This window comes from Chlorocebus sabaeus, chromosome 12 (genome assembly GCF_047675955.1).
Source record: "Chlorocebus sabaeus isolate Y175 chromosome 12, mChlSab1.0.hap1, whole genome shotgun sequence".
NCBI lineage: Eukaryota > Metazoa > Chordata > Mammalia > Primates > Cercopithecidae > Chlorocebus > Chlorocebus sabaeus.
Window position 1 is genome coordinate 10,231,075 of NC_132915.1, and position 17,844 is coordinate 10,248,918.

Sequence of the window (17,844 nt, forward strand, 5' to 3'; positions counted from 1 at the left end):
CCAAGAAAAATCTAAGGGGTCTGTTTTATTTACAATGGGAAGAAATGTGAAAATTATCTGGGCTCTTTTCACGTTCCCACACCATTCCAAATTTTGGTAATAATCAGCATCTAAAAAACCCTGAGAGTTTGGGTGTAATGATTTTGTAGGTTTTGGACTGGGTTGTCCTGCTATGTGGGATGACAACAGTAAAAACACAACAAATAAAAAGAAATCCTTTTGAATTAAAGATCAACAAAACGAATGCAACGAGCAACAGTTTATTTATAAAAAAAGAAAAAAACAAACAACTTTTTAACGACATTTTATAGATTAAGTAAAAATACCAGTATTAATATATATGTATATACATAGTGCATATATATATATACATATGATATAACATTAACATTACATGCTTCTCAGGACAGAAGAATTAGGACATGTTCCCTCCTATCAATTTAAAACTCGATCACAATTTAAAATCATGGAAGAAAACTTGCTTCCTTTATTTTCTGCTTTTAGACTTCAAGTACAGGAAGTTATCAAACCAGGATCTAAATGTGGAAACCATCTGCTATGCACCAATTACAAGGGACTGCCACCCACAAATGATGAGTCAGGGGTCTTCTGAATTCTTACATAGGTCTCTGTAACCCTACAACCGTGTCAACCTTCTACCTGAGATGAGAGGGAATGAGGAAGCGTGACAGTTTGTAGGTTTCATGTGGACGTTCACATTGACATTGGAACAAAAGCAAACCGAAAAATGTCTTCCGAGAGCAACAACACTGACCATGAAATCACCCTGGAGGAGGATTCCTTTCTCCCCTTTCCTTGCCAAACAAAACACAGAAACTGTCAGAAAACAAACACAAAACAAAACTCAGGGTGAAGCACCTCTGGCGATGATTAGCATACAGCAAGGGACAGAGAGGTAGCGTTTCCTTGGTGACAGCTCCTGGCTGACTCTGATGATTTCAAACACACCCTCTTCTGCAAAAGGCACTCACATATTGTCTGTTTGTAAGTCATACAGTGGGATTCCATACATGGGAGTTTCTCCTACAAATATAAAAGAGATAAGCTGAGGAAATGGTATAACAAAGAAAAGCGTATAAGAAATACACATTTTGGATAAATATGCACTTTTCTTTTTTGAAGGACAATCAATATAGTAGTTAAAAAAAGTCATTGAAAAGTTAGGAATTCCAGCAAAATTATCAGTAAGAAGCAAGGTACTGGAGGATGAGAGATGGAGTCCGAAACACTGAGAGGAGGTACACTAGCTTTTTGAGTGGCCAAAGTAAAAGATTTGCTCTGAAACTACAATGACCATCCACAGACAATGGAATGAGAGGGGGAGGGAGGTAGCGGCAGAGAAACAGGTCAAGCCGGAGGGAGGAGTGGTATCCCCCTGGCTATGGGCACAGGAAGAAACACCCTCAGCATCTCCAAAGGAAAGGATGGGCTACACCACCCCCTTGCTTCTGCAGTCCAAACAGACCCTGCCCAAGCCAGAGGCTGTCCTCACCGGGACACAACAGAGCTAATGGAATTGTAAGAGGTGCCGCTGTTGCAGCTCGAGGCATAGGCCTCCTGGCCATTGCCATCCAGGTTGATTTTGAACACAGAAGATGCCTTCAGCAAAAAGTCTGCAGCATCCCGGCGACCCAGCTCCCTCAGTTTGGACATGAGGGTGCCGACCGTGCTCTCAGGGTAGGTGGTCCACTCCCGCAGCAGGGCGTGGAGGGGGCTGGGAAGGAAATCCTTGGGAGCCCCGTTATTGGTGTTGTACTTTGCCACGAGGTCAGGGAGGCCCAAGTTCATGGCGAGAAGGCACCAGTCCTTCCCCAGGGGGTCGGGCGGGTCCAGCAGGCGACTCAGTTTCCTCCGAGTGAGGAGGTTCAGGTCTGACGCGTGGATGTCCATGCCGAGGCTGGCCTGCGAGTAGACATCGTGACACCCGAAGCACATGATGCTGCTGAAGCTTTCCTTGTACCCCCCCATGGTGTTGGTCAGTGAGGTTTCCTTCAGAGTCTGTGCCCGGAAGAAGTCCCGTGGCTGGTAGATCATGACAGGCTCGTGGTGCTCCCGCAGCTGCTGGGGGCTCAGGTAATGCTTCACGGTCAAGAGCCCTGGCAGCGTGGTGGCCATGACGTTCTCGATGGTGCTGCACACCGAGTCCAGCAGCAGGCAGCACTTGATCTTTTCTGTCTCCAGGCCGCGGACCTGGACCTCAATGCCCTGGCCGTGGTTGACCAGCAGCACCAGCAGCTCGGCCCCACGGTTAGCCAGCTTGCAGCCATTCACCCACAGGCGGATGTCCGCATCGCCCTCCGCGCTTTGCTGGTGGATCCACCGGCACAGGTTCACCTGGACCTTGTGAAAGATGCCACACGGGAAGGGGGTGAGGTGCTCCACGGGCACGATGCGCACGCCGCCATACACCATCACCTCGTCCTCCTCATCGGCCCAGGAGCGGTGCAGGCTGTCTGTCTTGATCAGGGCTGGGACGTCCACCATGGTGCCGCTGCTCAGGTCCCGGGCGCAGATGTCCATGGCATCGAGGATCTGCAGCAGCTCCTCCACGTCGCTGTCAGGCACCAGGCGCTGGATGTCCTCCACGGTGTAGCGGCCCCGGTAGTGGTGCAGCGCCCGCGGGGTCTCCACGGACAGCAACTTCCCCAGGACGTTTGTGCAGAGCCAGCGGGGGTCCAGGAGCAGCACGTCCTGAACTGTTTCACTTTGCATGATGTTGATCTGCGGGGAGACAACAGAAAGTGACGCTTAGGGGCAGAGCCCTGGCCAGGTGCACCAGCCACTTAGAGCACAAAAGGGCCTGATCCCGGCAATAGAGGCTGAGCAGATGCTCTAAGGAGTGACCCGAGGCCATTCCACATGGATGCATCTCAAAAACCAAACACCGAGTGGAGAAAAGCAGCTTGAAAATGTCAGAATAGAGATTCTGAAAAACAACTCCCCTGGAGTCTTCAAAAAGGCCAGTGAAATGAAAGAAAAAAAAAAGGGAGACAGCAACCAAATGCAATGAGCGATTTCAGACTGGATTCTGAATCCCAAAATAAGTACATAAATAAAAATACCTTTAAAAGAAATTCTTGGGACCAGTGGCAAACCCTTGTATGAGGATGCTATATTCAATCATAGTACTATATTAATGTTGTGTTTCTGGAATCATCAATTATATTGGGTTGCGTGGGAAAATATCCTTCTCCTCGGGAGATATAGGCTAAATTATTTAGGGAAGAAATGTATCATGTCTGCAAAATAAGTAAGTAAATAAATAGAAAGGAAAGGAATCGAGCAAATGTAGCAAAATGTCACCAATTGATCGGCTTAAATGTAGTAGGCTGGGTACCGTGACTCATGCCTGTAATCCCAGCACTTTGGGAGGCCGAGGCAGGTGGATCACTTGAGGTCAGGAGTTTGAGACCAGCCTGGCCAACATGGTAAAACCCCGTCTCTTCTAAAAATACAAAACTTATCTGGGCGTGGTGGCTCATATCTGTAATCACAGCTACTCGGGAGGCTGAGGCAGGAGAATCACTTGAACCCAGGAGGCGGAGGCTGCAGTGAGCCGAGATTTTGCCACTGCACTCCAGCCTGGGCAACAGAGTGAGACTCTATCTCAAAAAAAAAAAAAAATTAATTAATTAAAAAATAAACAAATGCAACATATATGAGAGTTCATGGTACTATCCTTGCAACTTCTCTAAAGGCTTGAAAAGTTTCAAAAAAGAGAACATTGTATTATTAAACCATTATGTGAATGTTTAACACACACATAGAGAAGGCCTGGAAGGATATGCTGCCATAGTTGGCCTCAGAGAAGGGGAGAGAGGAATGAGACCAGAGATGATGACCCAAGGGGACTTCAGCTTTTGGGTTGTGTTTATTTCTTAAAAAAATAAAAAAGGAAAAAAAAAGTGACAAAAACCAGAAGGAACTTTCCCTTTATGGAACAGTTCTGCTTCCTCTCTTGGAGAGTGACCGTCGCACTGGACTCCCTCACTTGGAGGCTCCGACTCCACCAGTGACCAGACGGTACTTTCTTGCCCACAGTCTGGCTTCAACCTGAAAGATGCCCCCTGTCTATGAGTCTATTCGGAATTGAACCTAGGCTGAAAATTCCTGGAGGGCAGAGTCAGTATCGATCTAGTTCCTGATACAGCATTGGCTGGAATACCATTTGCAGTTTGCTCCTAAACACTGCTCATTGCCTCAGGCTCAGGAAAGACAAACCTGTCCCACAGAGGAGGAGAGCAGGGAGCCAAGACAGTCAGCTAAATGCAGTGTGGGACCCTGGCCCAGAAAACAGAGTCAGAAGGGCCACTGGGGAGTTCTGAAGATCTGCAGATTAGATATGGAAGGCAGGTCTGGGGGAGGCCCTGGGCCAAAGTCAGGCCACACGATGTAGTTTCTGCTGCTTAATGTCCCTCCTTCTTTACATCTTCATTTATTTACTCAAGTCTCAAGGGCAAGCAGGGATGTCATGACAAATAAATGAGACTATATGCTATGATCTAGAAAGTTGCTGGTCTAGTACTAGAAAGCCAGGGACTCCTGTGCCAAAGGAGTTGAGTATTAGAGTTGACACATTTTTTTTATACCCAGCAGTATCTTTTCATCTAAGATGCGGTCCTTCACCTGTGTTCTTCCTTGGATTCAATCACTCTAAAGTATTCCTGGAGGTGTTGGCAGATTCGCTGGCTGTTTAGGAGTTTAAAGGCTGATGAAATTACTGCCAGGAGGCTCCAGTTTTCAAGGTCGCTGGCTTGTGGATTCAGGTTTAGTTTCAAGAAAACATGACTCATACAAACTGGCTATAGGGCCAGACCTGGCACCTGAGATTGGGGAGGTAAGCACCTGGCTTTTAATACTCTCAGAGCTGCTTTTGGTTGCAATATTCAGAACTGTTCTTCTTGGCCCACACTAGTTCATGCAGGCTCCCGATTTCACACGGTGGAGAAACATGAAGGCATTGCACCCTTTCTGGGGACAGGCACATGATGCCATTAGAACAGGGTTTCCACACCGCGCCCCGGTGCTGAATGTCACAGAACCAGAGCAAAGCCTCCCATTCTCAATCATTTCTGCAGGGCATTGCCTGCTAGAGTTTTTTAATGTGCATCTCTAATTGTGATTACTCTGTGTATCTGTGCACCAGAGTTCTCTGTCTTTGTGGCTCCAGACATCGTCTCCACAAGGATACCTTACTGCCTTCCTCAACTGTTTTTGCGCCCAGGAGATCTGTGTGGAGCTGGTAACTCCACGCTGATAGAAAGCAGCCATCCTGAAGGCTGCCAGGAGTAGCAGGCTAAGCTCCCAGTGCCCAGGGGGAGTGAAGAGAGACCCAGTCACCCAGGGCAGCAGGCACTGCACTCCCAAACGAACAGACTCTGGAAATAAAAGCAAAACACTGGAAACAAAAGCAAAACACAAGACAAACTGACAGCTCCTAGGGTGAGCCGAGAACTGCAGTTCAGAGCGTCATTTGAGGCTGTTTGTCACACGTCTGGAAATATTGTAGGTAGCTGGGCCATTTCCACACTGCTTCCCCAGGCTCACACCACCTCCAAGAGCTGGAATTTGGGGCAGGCTGAGTCCCTGGTACCTCTCATGGCCCCCTGCCTGGGCTCCCAGGGCCTCACCTCGCCTGTGCTGTGGAGCTGCTGAGCAATATGCCTGAGGTCCTCCTCGCTGGCCAGAGGGTTCAGCTGGTCCTGCACGTCGTACACAAACTGCTGCAGCGACATCAGCTGGTTGGGTCCATTGAGCTTCCTCCAGGAAGGCAGCGTGGAGATAATTTTCTCACACAGGTGAGTCATGGGAGGGCAGACCTAGAAGGGGCACGGCGGGACAGGTTAACTCACCTGCAGCTGTGGGTGCTCCAATCAGAGCCACAGTGGAAAGGAAGCCTTTCATTCAGGTGCCTTGCATGTGATTTGATGAATGAGTGGGTTTATTTTTGTTGTTGTTTATTTATTTTTTCTTTTTTTAGACTGGATCTCGCCATTGCCCAGGTTGGTCTCAAACCCTTGGGCTCAAGTAATCCTCTTGTCTCCGTCTCCTGAGTAGCTCTGACTACAGGTACACACCACTGCGTCCAGCCAGTTAGTGCCTTTTGGGTTGAGTCCTGAGGCAGTTGTTTTTTAGACTTGCCTTGAAACCTAATCTATTGTGCAAATATAAAGTTTTATAAAGGCTCTTTGGTTCATGTGAAATAGATTTTGAGTCTTCCAGGAATGTTTTTGGAACTGTGGACTCAGTCACTCAATGAGCTAATGTTCACCAACTCCTAATGTTTCACTCTCTCATTTCTTCCTCCCCCCCGCCTTTCTTCCCTTGCTCTCTCTCCCTCTTGTGACTCACTCAGGCAATGATCATTTTATGAACAGAGGAAAAGAGAATGAGTATCATCATCAATATTAGAGTGAGTGTTTACCAGTAAATTAGGCATTCATGGGGACTGTTGCTGAAACAGTGTTTCCAATTAGACCCATTCTTGGTATACAGGCTGAAGTGGATTTTTAACCTTTTAACTTGGTTAACTAAATCAGCCTGTGTCACAGACTCCTGTAATCCACATACCTCTGAATTAGAAACCACACAAGCCACAGGCTGCCTGTGCCGTGAATTCCACACTCCCCTCTCAAATTCTTTCATGTCAGCTAAATTCCACTCTGCATTCAAAAACAAAATTCTCAGGGGTGAGTGCAGTTGACATGGTGGGCTCCACCTGCCTGAGCTCAGGAGTTTAGGGGCTAGGTGGGGGGTGTCTGAGATGCAGCAGATCATGCCAGAGCCCAGCTCAAAAATCTCCAGGGATTCCCTCCTGCCTCAGGAATGCAGCCCAGTCCAGACCTGGTGAGGAAGCGCTGGGGCCTCACAGACCACTGTTAGTTCCCGGATCACCGCCCCTGGTTTCTGTGACAGATTCCTCCCAGGCCTCACCAGGCTACCCCCTATCTTCTGATGATGCCACAATGGGGATGCCCCAAAGAGGATATCTGGTGTGAAGGGCAGGGTTTTCTGGAGACAGGAAAGGGTTTTCCTAGAATTCTGCAAGCATGTCTGGAACGCGAATCTGGTGTGGAAAGCACAGCATTTTCCTATTAGCAAAGCAGTTAAAAAAAGAGAGAGAGAGAGAGAGAGAGAGAGAGAGAGAGAGAGAGAGAGAGATACACCCAGAGGCAGCTTCCAAGGTAAGAGAGAGAGACAGGCATCTGCCCACGTTTGTCCTCAGGCCTGGGCAGCAGGAAGAGTCCAGAGTGAATGCCACCACTTCTCCACTGGGATGCCTGCCCCTTTCTTACCAATTCTGGAGAGCTTTTTGAGCATTATGATGTGACCCTTTATCTGTCCAATGCATTGAGAAGGCTTTTTCCAAGCCTATTTCACCTTTCAGCTTTGGTTAATTGTTTGCCAGAAAAAAATTTAAAACATTTTTAGATTTTCAAATAGATGTATTTTCTTTTAAAATTTCTAGGGTTTGGCCGGGCGCGGTGGCTCAAGCCTGTAATCCCAGCACTTTGGGAGGCCGAGACGGGCGGATCACGAGGTCAGGAGATCGAGAACATCCTGGCTAACACAGTGAAACCCCGTCTCTACTAAAAACACAAAAAACTAGCCGGGCGAGGTGGCGGGCGCCTGTAGTCCCCGCTACTCGGGAGGCTGAGGCAGGAGAATGGCGTAAACCCGGGAGGCGGAGCTTGCAGTGAGCTGAGATCCGGCCACTGCACTCCAGCCCGGGTGACAGAGCAAGACTCCGTCTCAAAAAAAAAAAAAATTTCTAGGGTTCTAGATCTTGTTAACAGGTTTCCTCAGTCCCTAGTTATTTTGAAAATACACTCTCCACAATTTCTATTCAAGATATTTATTGTTTTATGTTTTTACATTTAAAAGTTTTAATCCATTTATTTTTGGACTTTGTAGGGTGTAGGAATCCAACTTCATTTCCTTCCAGACAAATAGCCAGTAGTGCCAGGTTCATTTATTAAATAATCTTTACCCCATTAAATTCAAATAACCTATTTATTTTCCATTACATTTCTAAAGATATTATGATTTACTTCTACACTGTCTAAGCTTTTCCTCCTATTTAACTGTATTGATTATCAGGGGCTTTATAATATGTTCAATTAATTTTTCCATGGAAATTTTAAGATAAAAATCCCAATCCCCTCAACCCATTCAGATGCTAACTGAAATTGTATTACATTTATATAACTAGGGGAAAATAAAATATTCAGTCATATCTTGCAACCCAAGAATGTAGTCTCGTTCCCTATGTTCATTTATTCTTTTCTGTCTTTCAAAAAAGTTTGTGACTGTTTTTCTACTTTTCTGAATTTTTAAAATATTCCACAATAAGTCACTTTTGAAATTTTTTTGTTTGTTTGTTTAATTGGCCAGACATGGTGGCTTACACCTGAGCCTAGGAGTTTCAGACCAGCCTGGGCAACACAGCGAGACCCTGTCTCTACCAAAAATCAAAAAAATTAGCCAGACATGGTGGTGCATGCCTATAGTCCCAGATACTTGGGAGGCTGAGGCAGGCAGATTGCTTGAGCCCTGGAGTTCAAGGCTACAGTGAGCTATGATCACACCACTGTACTCCAGCCTGGATGAGTGAGAGATCCTGTCTCTGAAAAAATAAAATAAGTATTTTTAAAGAAACCAATAAATTGGTAAGAATTTCGTAAAATTGAAGTGGTCCACCTTTGCCCATAATAACCCTTCATCTCCCATCATCTCTAAGTCTTCTTTTCTTTTCCCAGAGCACTAGAATAAAAACGTGTCCAGGCAGACACCTCTTACTGGGTCCCACTATGAAATAGTTCCCTGAAACTGAAGGCAAACCAGGAAGTACAAAGGGGTCCAGGCCCTCTCTAGGGTGTACTTACCGAAACAATCTGGCTTCGTATTTCTTGCAGGTGATTTCGAAGCACCTTCATGTCCTTTGACCCAGACGCCCCAGCATCCAGAACAAACAGCTTATTTGAAATGTGAAGATCATTTCCAAACCTAAGGGAAGAGCAGCAGCCTCCTCAGCAGTGACTCAATCTCCCCAGGCCTTTCCATGGAGGGGCCAGGCTCCTACTGGCCGAAGAGGCTGGTAGGAGGCAAGGAAAGTCCTGGTGTCCTTGCAAAGGCCCCTCCCCATCCCTGCTGTTGGTGGGCTCTGCCTCGTCACAGTGGGTGCAGAGACTCGGGGAAATTGGCATACACTCAGAGTCACAGGAGCGGGAACTTCAGGTTTGCACGAAGCAGCAGGAACACAGCATGGAAAGATGGCAGCTTCTCCCGAGGCAGGAAAGGTGAGGCCTAATGCTCGCACCTTACAAGTGAGGACAAGAGATACTGTGGAAAGTGGAGGGACTAAGAATAGAGGTGTGAATGCAAAAGCTACAACACTGACCTAAAAATATTAATAGAAGCCCCATTTTTATATCTGACAACAGATATAGTGTCTCAAGACAATAGATAAGTGTCTCAAGTTGATAATGCAAGATCAGAGATACTAGTATATTATATAAAGCTGCAGGTTCAAACTTTTTCGACAGACTCTAAGTAAAAACGTATTTTACATCATAATCCTATACATACCCATACTCATCAGTGAAACAAACGTCTTACAAAATAATACTTGACTTGAAAAGTACTCTGATCTATCCTATCCTATCCTATCCTGTTCTGTCCTGCCCTATCCCATCGTATCCCATTGCATTCATCCCATTTTAAAAAGAATTGGCCATGACTTGCTAAATGAATTTTAAGACTCACTAGTAGGTTGCAAGTTATATTGTAAGCTACACTGATGAGTGTTTCTGAACACTGAATACTGCATACTGAAATCTAAAGAGCTAAAAGAAGTCACCTCTGGGCAGTGTTGCTGGGAGGTAGGAAGAAGGGGAAAGACGGCTGCCTTTCATCACGTGCTCTTCATTTGTAGTTGATTTATTGTGTGGATTCATTGTTTTAATAAAAATGAAAAATAATCATTGTGCATCCCTAATCCAGAAATCTGAAATGTTCCAAAATCCAAAAACTTTTTGGGCAAAGACAAGACATGCAAAGGAAATGGTTATTAGAGCATTTCAGATTTAGAATTTTTGAATTAGGATGTTCAACCACTATGTATATGTAAATATACTGAAATCCAAACAAATATGAAATCAGAAACACTTCTAAAGCCAATCATTTCCAATAAGGGATACACGACCTGTACAAGAAAAGAGTCAACCAAGAAAGAACGACCTTTAAAACCTTTCTCTGGTTCATGAGGCTTCCTCTGTACTTTTCGCACCTCTGCTTCAGTTCTCAGGGAGAGGAGGCTATCCATGAGCTGGAGGCTAAATGGCTGCCCCTCACCTGTTCCTGATCTCTTTCAGCAACGATGTGTCTTTGTCATATCCAAACTCGCCTCCAGCCGGTCGAGGAACATTCATGATGTCAGCATGGGTGGCCACCAGGACAACTTGGAGTGGGTTCTTCAGCTTGCCACCGAAGGCTGGGGACACAGAGGGAACTGCTTCAGGGCGTGAGTCCTCCTACCTGGCTGCCTCTCCTGCCCAGGTGAGGGGGGTGTGTTGGCCTCATGCCCAGGCCGACTCTCCAGGTACAAGTGCAACCTGCCACAGACATGAAGGCCCCATGCCCGCTGTGCACTGTGACCCTAGAAGGCCCCAGCCTGGCCAACGACAGGATGAGCCATCTCCTAGGCCACAAGGAAGGTTGCTCAAAGTGGACCAGAATGACAAAGACAGTTTCTCAGTCTCCAAATAGCCCCTACTTACAAGGAGAGGGAAAATGTAACCTCTGACAAGGGGGATGCCATTTACAAGACCAAAGAGAGACCTCAGAGTGCAGCAACACCACAGAGATGGGTGAAAGATACAAACCTGCAAGTCACACAAACAGCCTCTCACTTAGGGGAGTGTTTAAAACAAACAAAAAAAAAAGGGGAAAGAAAGAGGCAAAACTCGCATACCCGGAGGGGTATTAAGCCCAATTCCTTGTATTATTATATGCTTTTCTGGAAAAAAAAAAATTGACTGCTGAGTGTGGCATTTCACCAGGAAAGGCTGCTTCTCTTGTGGGCAAAGACCAAAAGAAGTTTACTTCATGTTACCCTCTCCTCTGGGAATAAAGTTAACACATTTAGTCAACATGTTCCCTTTCTTCATTTCTCTTTTTTTTTTTTTTGAGACAGGGTCTCACTGTGTCACCCAGGCTAAGTGCAGTGGCATGACCTCGGCTCATGCAGCATCAACCTCCCAGGTTCAAGCAATCCTCCTGCCTCAGTCCCCCAAGTAGCTGGGACTACAGGCACATGCCACCACACCTGGCTAAGTTTTTGTATGTTTTGTAGAGATGAGGTTTTGCCATGTTGGCCAGGCTAGTCTTGAACTCCTGAGCTCAAGCCATTCGCCCCCCTCGGCTTCCCATAGTGCTAGGATTACAGGCGTGAACCACTGCACCCGGCCTCTTTCTTCATTTCTTAGTGGAATTACAGGATGAAGAAGAGCTCATTCTGCTGACTAATTCTGTACCCTTTAGGTAAAGGTGCAGTAGTTATCCAAGCAGGGATTCCATTTTGCACCAAACATACAATGACCATGGCTCTCAAGTGTAGAAAGAAAGTGAGAAATGCCTTTCAAAGGATTGTTCAGAAATCGGCCTTTGAGGCAGGAATATGCAATTGTGAAATGAAAACTCCCTGCACAACACCACGAACACCAGAGCCCCAGGAATCTCCTCAGAGTGGACGTCTCCCAGCAGGAAGGAGAAAGGAAGGTGGCTCAGCTGTTAGCCACAAACAGTGGGATCTGCCCATGGCCTGGTGCAAGGCCAGCAGCAGCAGTGGCAGGAGCAGAGCAGGAGCCTGGAAGGAGGAGGTGATTCCTGGCCAACCACAGCTGGGACATCACTGGCCCGCAGGGACTTAGCTCACCTATGGGTTCTTCAACTGGGACAAGGGACTTCAGGAAACTGAGCCAGAAAATCACTTGGTTCAGCTGGATCTCATAGGGCTCTTCTAGACTAAAGACAACAACATGGATTGATGTGGGATCATTTGCAGCAAAATAGTCATAACAGCAGAAATACACAGGATTTCCAGAGAACTCCCATACGCTGAAATCGCCAACTCCTACAGAAAAAGAAAAATGGTAACAACCGTGAAACACCACTAACTAAATTTCAATCATAATTTCTCTTAGCATTCCAAGGATTCGAAGTAGGCATAGTGATACTTATGGCATTCTTCTGTATGTGTATCATCTTGTTATGACTTGGGTATGGTTTTTCCCCACTAAAATTCACGTTGCAATCACTGATGCTCAGTGAGGTGATGAGGGAGGTGACGCCTGGTGGGAGGTGTTTGGGTCCTAAGGGCAAATCCCTCCCAAATGGCTTGGTGCCGGTGAGAGTGAGTGAGTGTGGTCTTGCTCTCGTGAGAATGGATTAGCTCTCGTGGGAACAGATTAGGTCCTGAGAATGTGGGTTGATGTAAAGCAGGTTTCTGTCCCTTCCCATGTGTCGACTTCCCCTTTGACCTTCTGCCACGTTTAGACCCAGCTCGAAAGCTCTCACCAGAAGCAAAGCAGATGCTGGTGCCATGCCGCTTGAACTTCCCAGTCTGCAGAGCCATGAGCTAAATGAACCTCTTTTCTTATCAATTACCCTGTCTTGCGTATTCTGTTACAGCAACACAAAATGAACTAAGACACACATCTACTGAAGTCCAGATCGACTTGTGTCACGCTTACATATCGATAGCATGTATATCCATGTCTGTTTCTCTACTTATGTCTACACCTGCTTAACTCTTTCCCTAAGTTTCATTATTATTTGTCTATCTATCTATCTATCTATCTATCCATCCATCCAACTCATGACTACTTCTAATACCCTGGAGTGCTACACATACACACACACATACACACACAAATAACATGCATGTACACATATATGTGCATACCTGGGTGCTTACATGGAAGAGTGTGTGTGTGTGTATACATATGTATTTTGTATTACTCCCCCTCAAATATTGGTATATTTTTAAAAAAGAGAGAACCACCTGGGGAAAAAACAAAGATCCACCAAGTCATATTATGCAGAAGTGTGAACACCACATCCATAACGACACAGTTGTAGCCTCATATATCCTTAATACGGACACTCCACCTTTACTTGCAGAATTTACTCCTGACAAGGAAGGAGCCAGGGACAAACTGCCCACTTTAGGATCGTGATTCCCAAACTCACAAAGTCTCACAGAGGATTAAATGAGAGAAGGTGGGTGAAAAGACTTTGTGTACTGAATAAGTATACATAAATTTTGGAACATGCCAGGGTATAGGATATTGAATGTAACAGTGACTATGAAAAGTCACCTGAATTTGGCTCAACAGACACTGACTTGGCCAGGTAAGCGAGGGCCCTGTCCAGGCTGCTCAGAAGAAGCACGAAGCATGCGCAGGTGTGAGAATAGGGACTGACCTGGCCAGGTAAGCCGGCTCCCAGGAAGCCTGGAACCTCCAATGAACCTGAGATGCCCCCTTCTACACTGCCACATCCTGCCAGGACTGTGGCCACCCACCACTGGCCTCTGGGGCCTGGCAGGACCACTTCCACCACGAATTTGAAGGCTCCCTTCACCTAGTTTACCCCTCAGTGCTTACTCTGTACCCGAAATCCTGTAGTCAAGATGCCCTCTGAGATCTAAAGGGTTTTTCTCAGCCTTGTAGTGAAGAAGGAGGGACCACCCTCCAAAGATGGCTGCTTAGGCCAAGTGTGGAAAGTTCTGGTACCCAGAAATTGGCTCTTGGAGTGTGGGGTCCTGATGTGGGTTGGGGCTGGGGCTGTGAGAGAGCAGATGGGAGCAGGGCCTGGGGTCCCAAGACAAGCTTCTCTTTTCTCTCTGCTGCCACAGCCAGTTCTGTCTGGGGAGCTCGGAGGAAGTTCAACTTTTAAGAGAGCAAAATGCGCCAGGCATGGTGGCTCATGCCTGTAATCCCAGCACTTTGGGAGGCCAAGGCAGGCAGATCACGAGGTCAGGAGATCGAGACCATCCTGGCTCACATAGTGAAACCCTGTCTCTACTAAATATACAAAAAAATTAGCCAGGCATGGTGGTGGGCACCTGTAGTCCCAGCTACTTGGGAGGCTAAGGCAGGAGAATGGCGTGAACCAGGGAAGCAGAGCTTGCAGTGAGCCGAGATTGCACCACCACACTCCAGCCTGGGTGACAGAGCAAGACTCCATCTCAAAAAAAAAAAAGAGCAAAATGCACACAGACTATGAACTCCCACAATTTTTGCCCCCGGTACAGGGGGACCCTCCACCCCCGTGGGCCTGGAGATGAGCCAAGGGAGCTGCCTGGAGACTGCATAACAGCATTGCTCCAGAGAGGGCGCTCAGGCTGGCTCCCACGCACTCTGAGTCCTAAGCAGCTACACTGCAGCACCATTTGTATGTTCCAAACACCCCTAGACTGCATCCTGCTCTGTAGTCCAATGGCCTTGGCATCGCCCCATCCCTAGAGTCCCACTGACATCTCTGTCTGCAGCCACCAGCTTGGCTGGCAGCTGCCACCAAGGTCTAGGCATGAGCCATTGACAGAGACCCCACTATCCCTAGCAGAGTAGTGGTTGTGCATTTTCATGTGCCCTAAGGGCGGAATCCCGTCTGCAGCCACTGCTGCTGTGTCCACGGGGTCTGAAGTATGTGCAAATCACACCCTCCCCAGCTGGCTGCATACGGCTGCTGACACTGAAAGCAGGACCACTCTTCCCAATAGCAGAGTCACAGTGCAGCCACTGCCGCCCTGACTCAAGCATTTGGCCAGGGGTGGGGATCACATGCACCACCAGCGGACCTGAGGACAGGCCTGCTGAGATGGACTCCACGATCCCCTAAGAGCCTGAGTATGTTGTCTGGGGGCCTGGGGATGACCCAGCCCAGTCTACCACCGCTGGCACCTGAGCACTCCTCTCAGTGGCCCAAGGTCACGCCTAGCCAACCTACCACTATCATCACATTGGCACCCACCTGTATGTGCCACCTGCAGGGCTAGGTACTGGCCTGCCTAGCCCATTGCAGCCACTGCCAACATCAGCACAGATTGCTTGTGAGTCAGAGGGTTGTCTCACTATGACTACTGCCATCACTCACACCACTCCTGCTGCCCGGGGAACTGAGAACCTGACTACCCACCTGGCCCACTGCTACTCCTAGCCCACTGCTACTCCCAGCCCACTGCTACCCACCTGGCCCACTACCTGGCCCACTGCTACTACCAGCGCTTCAGCAAGCTGCCTGGAGGCCCAAGAATCAACCTACCTGGACCCACTAGTATCAGTGCCAGCATATACCACCTTGGGGCCCAAGGACAGGCATGCTCAGCCCACCACTGCCACCACTAGGTTCTGAGGACTGGCCTACATGGTATCCCCATCTCCAGAAAAACTGTACCACAGCCTCTACTAACAACCATACCCTAAGCCACTAAGAAAATGAGACACCACTGGAGCTATTTACAGCTGAAAAAAAAATCGTATGGCCACTACGCTACTGCATGCACCCAGAATCAAAGCCAAAGTGCCCTACTCAACAAACACCATAGACACATCTTCAGGAAAATGCCCTCCCCTATGAAAGCAAGTTCAAAAAGTTCAAAGAAGTGACTGTTATACCAGATGCACAGATATCAATGTAAGGACACAAGAAACACGAAAAAGCAAGGAAATATTATACCTCCAAAAGAGCATAATAACTCTCCAGCAACAGATTCTAATGAAAAATAAACCTATGCAATCTAAAAAAAGTATTCAAAATCATGACATTAAACAAGTTCAGTGAGGTACAAGAGAATCCAGAAAAACAATACAAAGAAATCAGAAAAACAATTCAGAATATTAATGAGAAGTTTACCAAAGAATCAAAATAGAAATTCTAGAATTGAAGAACTTCTTGAATAAAATAGAAAATTTATTCAAAAGCTACAACAATAGACTAGATCAAACAGAAGAAAGAATTTCAGAAATTGAAGATAGGTCTTTTGTAATAACCCAATCAGACAATATTAAAAAAATAAAATAAAAAAATAAAGCTCTTGTGACATATGGGATACCATAAAGCAATCAAATATTCAAATTTTTGGTGTCCCAAAGGTAAAGAGAAACTGAAGGAGGTAAAAAATCTATTTATTAAAATAACTGTTAAAAACTTTCCAGGTTTGGCAAGAGATTTGGAAATCCAGATGCAGGAAGCTGGAGAGATCTCCAAATAGATACAATTGAAAAAAGGTCCTCTCCATGGCACATTATAGTCCAATTGTCAAAAGTCAAAGACAAAGGGAAGTCTGAAAACAGAAAAAAAAAAAAAAAATCTAGTCACTTACAAGGGAACGCCCATCAGACTCACAGCAGATTTCTCAGCAGAAATTCTACTGGCCAGGAAAGAATGAAATGCTATACTCAAAGAGCTGAAAGATGAAAATTGTCAGCCAAGGATACTACACTCAGCAAAGTTATGCTTCATAAGTGAAGGACAAATAAAGTCTTCCCCAAACAAGAAAAGCTGGAGGAATTGATCACCACTAGATCAAATCCACAAACAATGCTTAAGGGAGTTCTATACCTGGAAGTGAAAGGACAATTCTTCCATCATGAAAACACATGAAAGCATATATCCACTGGTAGAGCAAACATATTAAGGAAGAGAAAGGACTCAAATATTACAACTACGGAAAGCCACCAAACCACAATGATAATGAAGGAGAAAGAAAGGAATAAAGAATATACAAAACAACAAAAAAAATCAATTAATAAAATGACAGGAATAAACCCTCACATATTAATAATAACCTTGAATGTATATGGACTAATTTTCCACCTAAAAGATACAGACTGGCTGTTTGACTAACAAAACATGGCCCAGCTATATGCTGCTGACAAGAAATCCATTTTATCTACAAAGATACATATAGATTGAAAGTAAAGGGATACAAAAAGATATTCCATGAAAATGGAAACCGAAAGTGAGCAAAAGTTGTTGTACTTATAGCAGATAAAACAAACTTTAAGTCAAAAACAGTAAAACAAAAACAAAGAAGGTCATTATATAATACAAAAGGGATCAATTCAGTAAGAGGATATAACAATTCTAAACATACATGTATTCATCACCGGAGCACCCAGATATTTACAGTAAATATTATTAGATCTATAAGGAAGAGATAGACTTCAATACAACAATATTTGGGTAATTCAACACCCCACTTTCAGCATTAGGCAGATTATATAGACAGAAAATTAACAAAGAAACAGTGAATTTAAACTGCATGTTAGACCAAGTGGACCTAACAGACATTTACAGAACATTTAATCCAACAGCTACAGAAAATACATTCTTCTCATCAGCACACAGAACATTCTCCAGGATAGAACATATATCAGGACACATGAAAAGTCTCGACAAATATTTAAAAAATTGAAATCATATCAAGTATCTCCTCAAACCACAATGCAGTAAACTAGAAATTGATAACAAGAACAACTTTGGAAATTGTACAAATACATGGAAAGTAAACAACATGCTCCTGAATGACCACAGGGTCAAGAAAGAAATTAGGGGAGAAATTTAAAAAAATTCTTGAAACAAATGAAAATCAAAGCACAAGACCAAAACCTACAACAAAAGCAGTGCTAAGAAGGAAGTTTATAACAATAAACACCTATATCAAAAAATCAGAAACTTTCAAATAAACAATCTAATGATGCACCTCAAGGAACTAGAGAAGCAAGAACAAGCCAAACCACAATTTAGCAGAAGAAA

At 45.6% G+C, this 17,844-nt stretch overlaps 1 protein-coding gene across 5 annotated transcripts in view; it reads right to left on the minus strand.

Moving 5' to 3' along the window:
- Positions 1 to 224: 224 nt before the first annotated feature.
- Positions 225 to 17,844, minus strand: part of DAPK1 (death associated protein kinase 1) — a 210,384-nt gene continuing 192,764 nt past the window's right edge. For 4 of the 5 annotated variants that reach the window (XM_037998596.2, XM_007969669.3, XM_037998595.2 and 1 more), the window contains exons 22-27: positions 11,957 to 12,154; positions 10,375 to 10,513; positions 8,907 to 9,027; positions 5,652 to 5,840; positions 1,514 to 2,742; positions 225 to 1,044 (exon numbers count right to left, since the gene is read on the minus strand). In XM_037998596.2, coding sequence (XP_037854524.1) covers positions 1,011 to 1,044; positions 1,514 to 2,742; positions 5,652 to 5,840; positions 8,907 to 9,027; positions 10,375 to 10,513; positions 11,957 to 12,154 — 1,910 coding nt within the window. In that variant the 3' untranslated portion in view covers positions 225 to 1,010. Of the gene's footprint in view, positions 2,743 to 5,651; positions 5,841 to 8,906; positions 9,028 to 10,374; positions 10,514 to 11,956; positions 12,155 to 17,844 lie in introns of all 5 variants that reach the window. The other variant, XM_007969670.3, reaches the window with a different exon arrangement.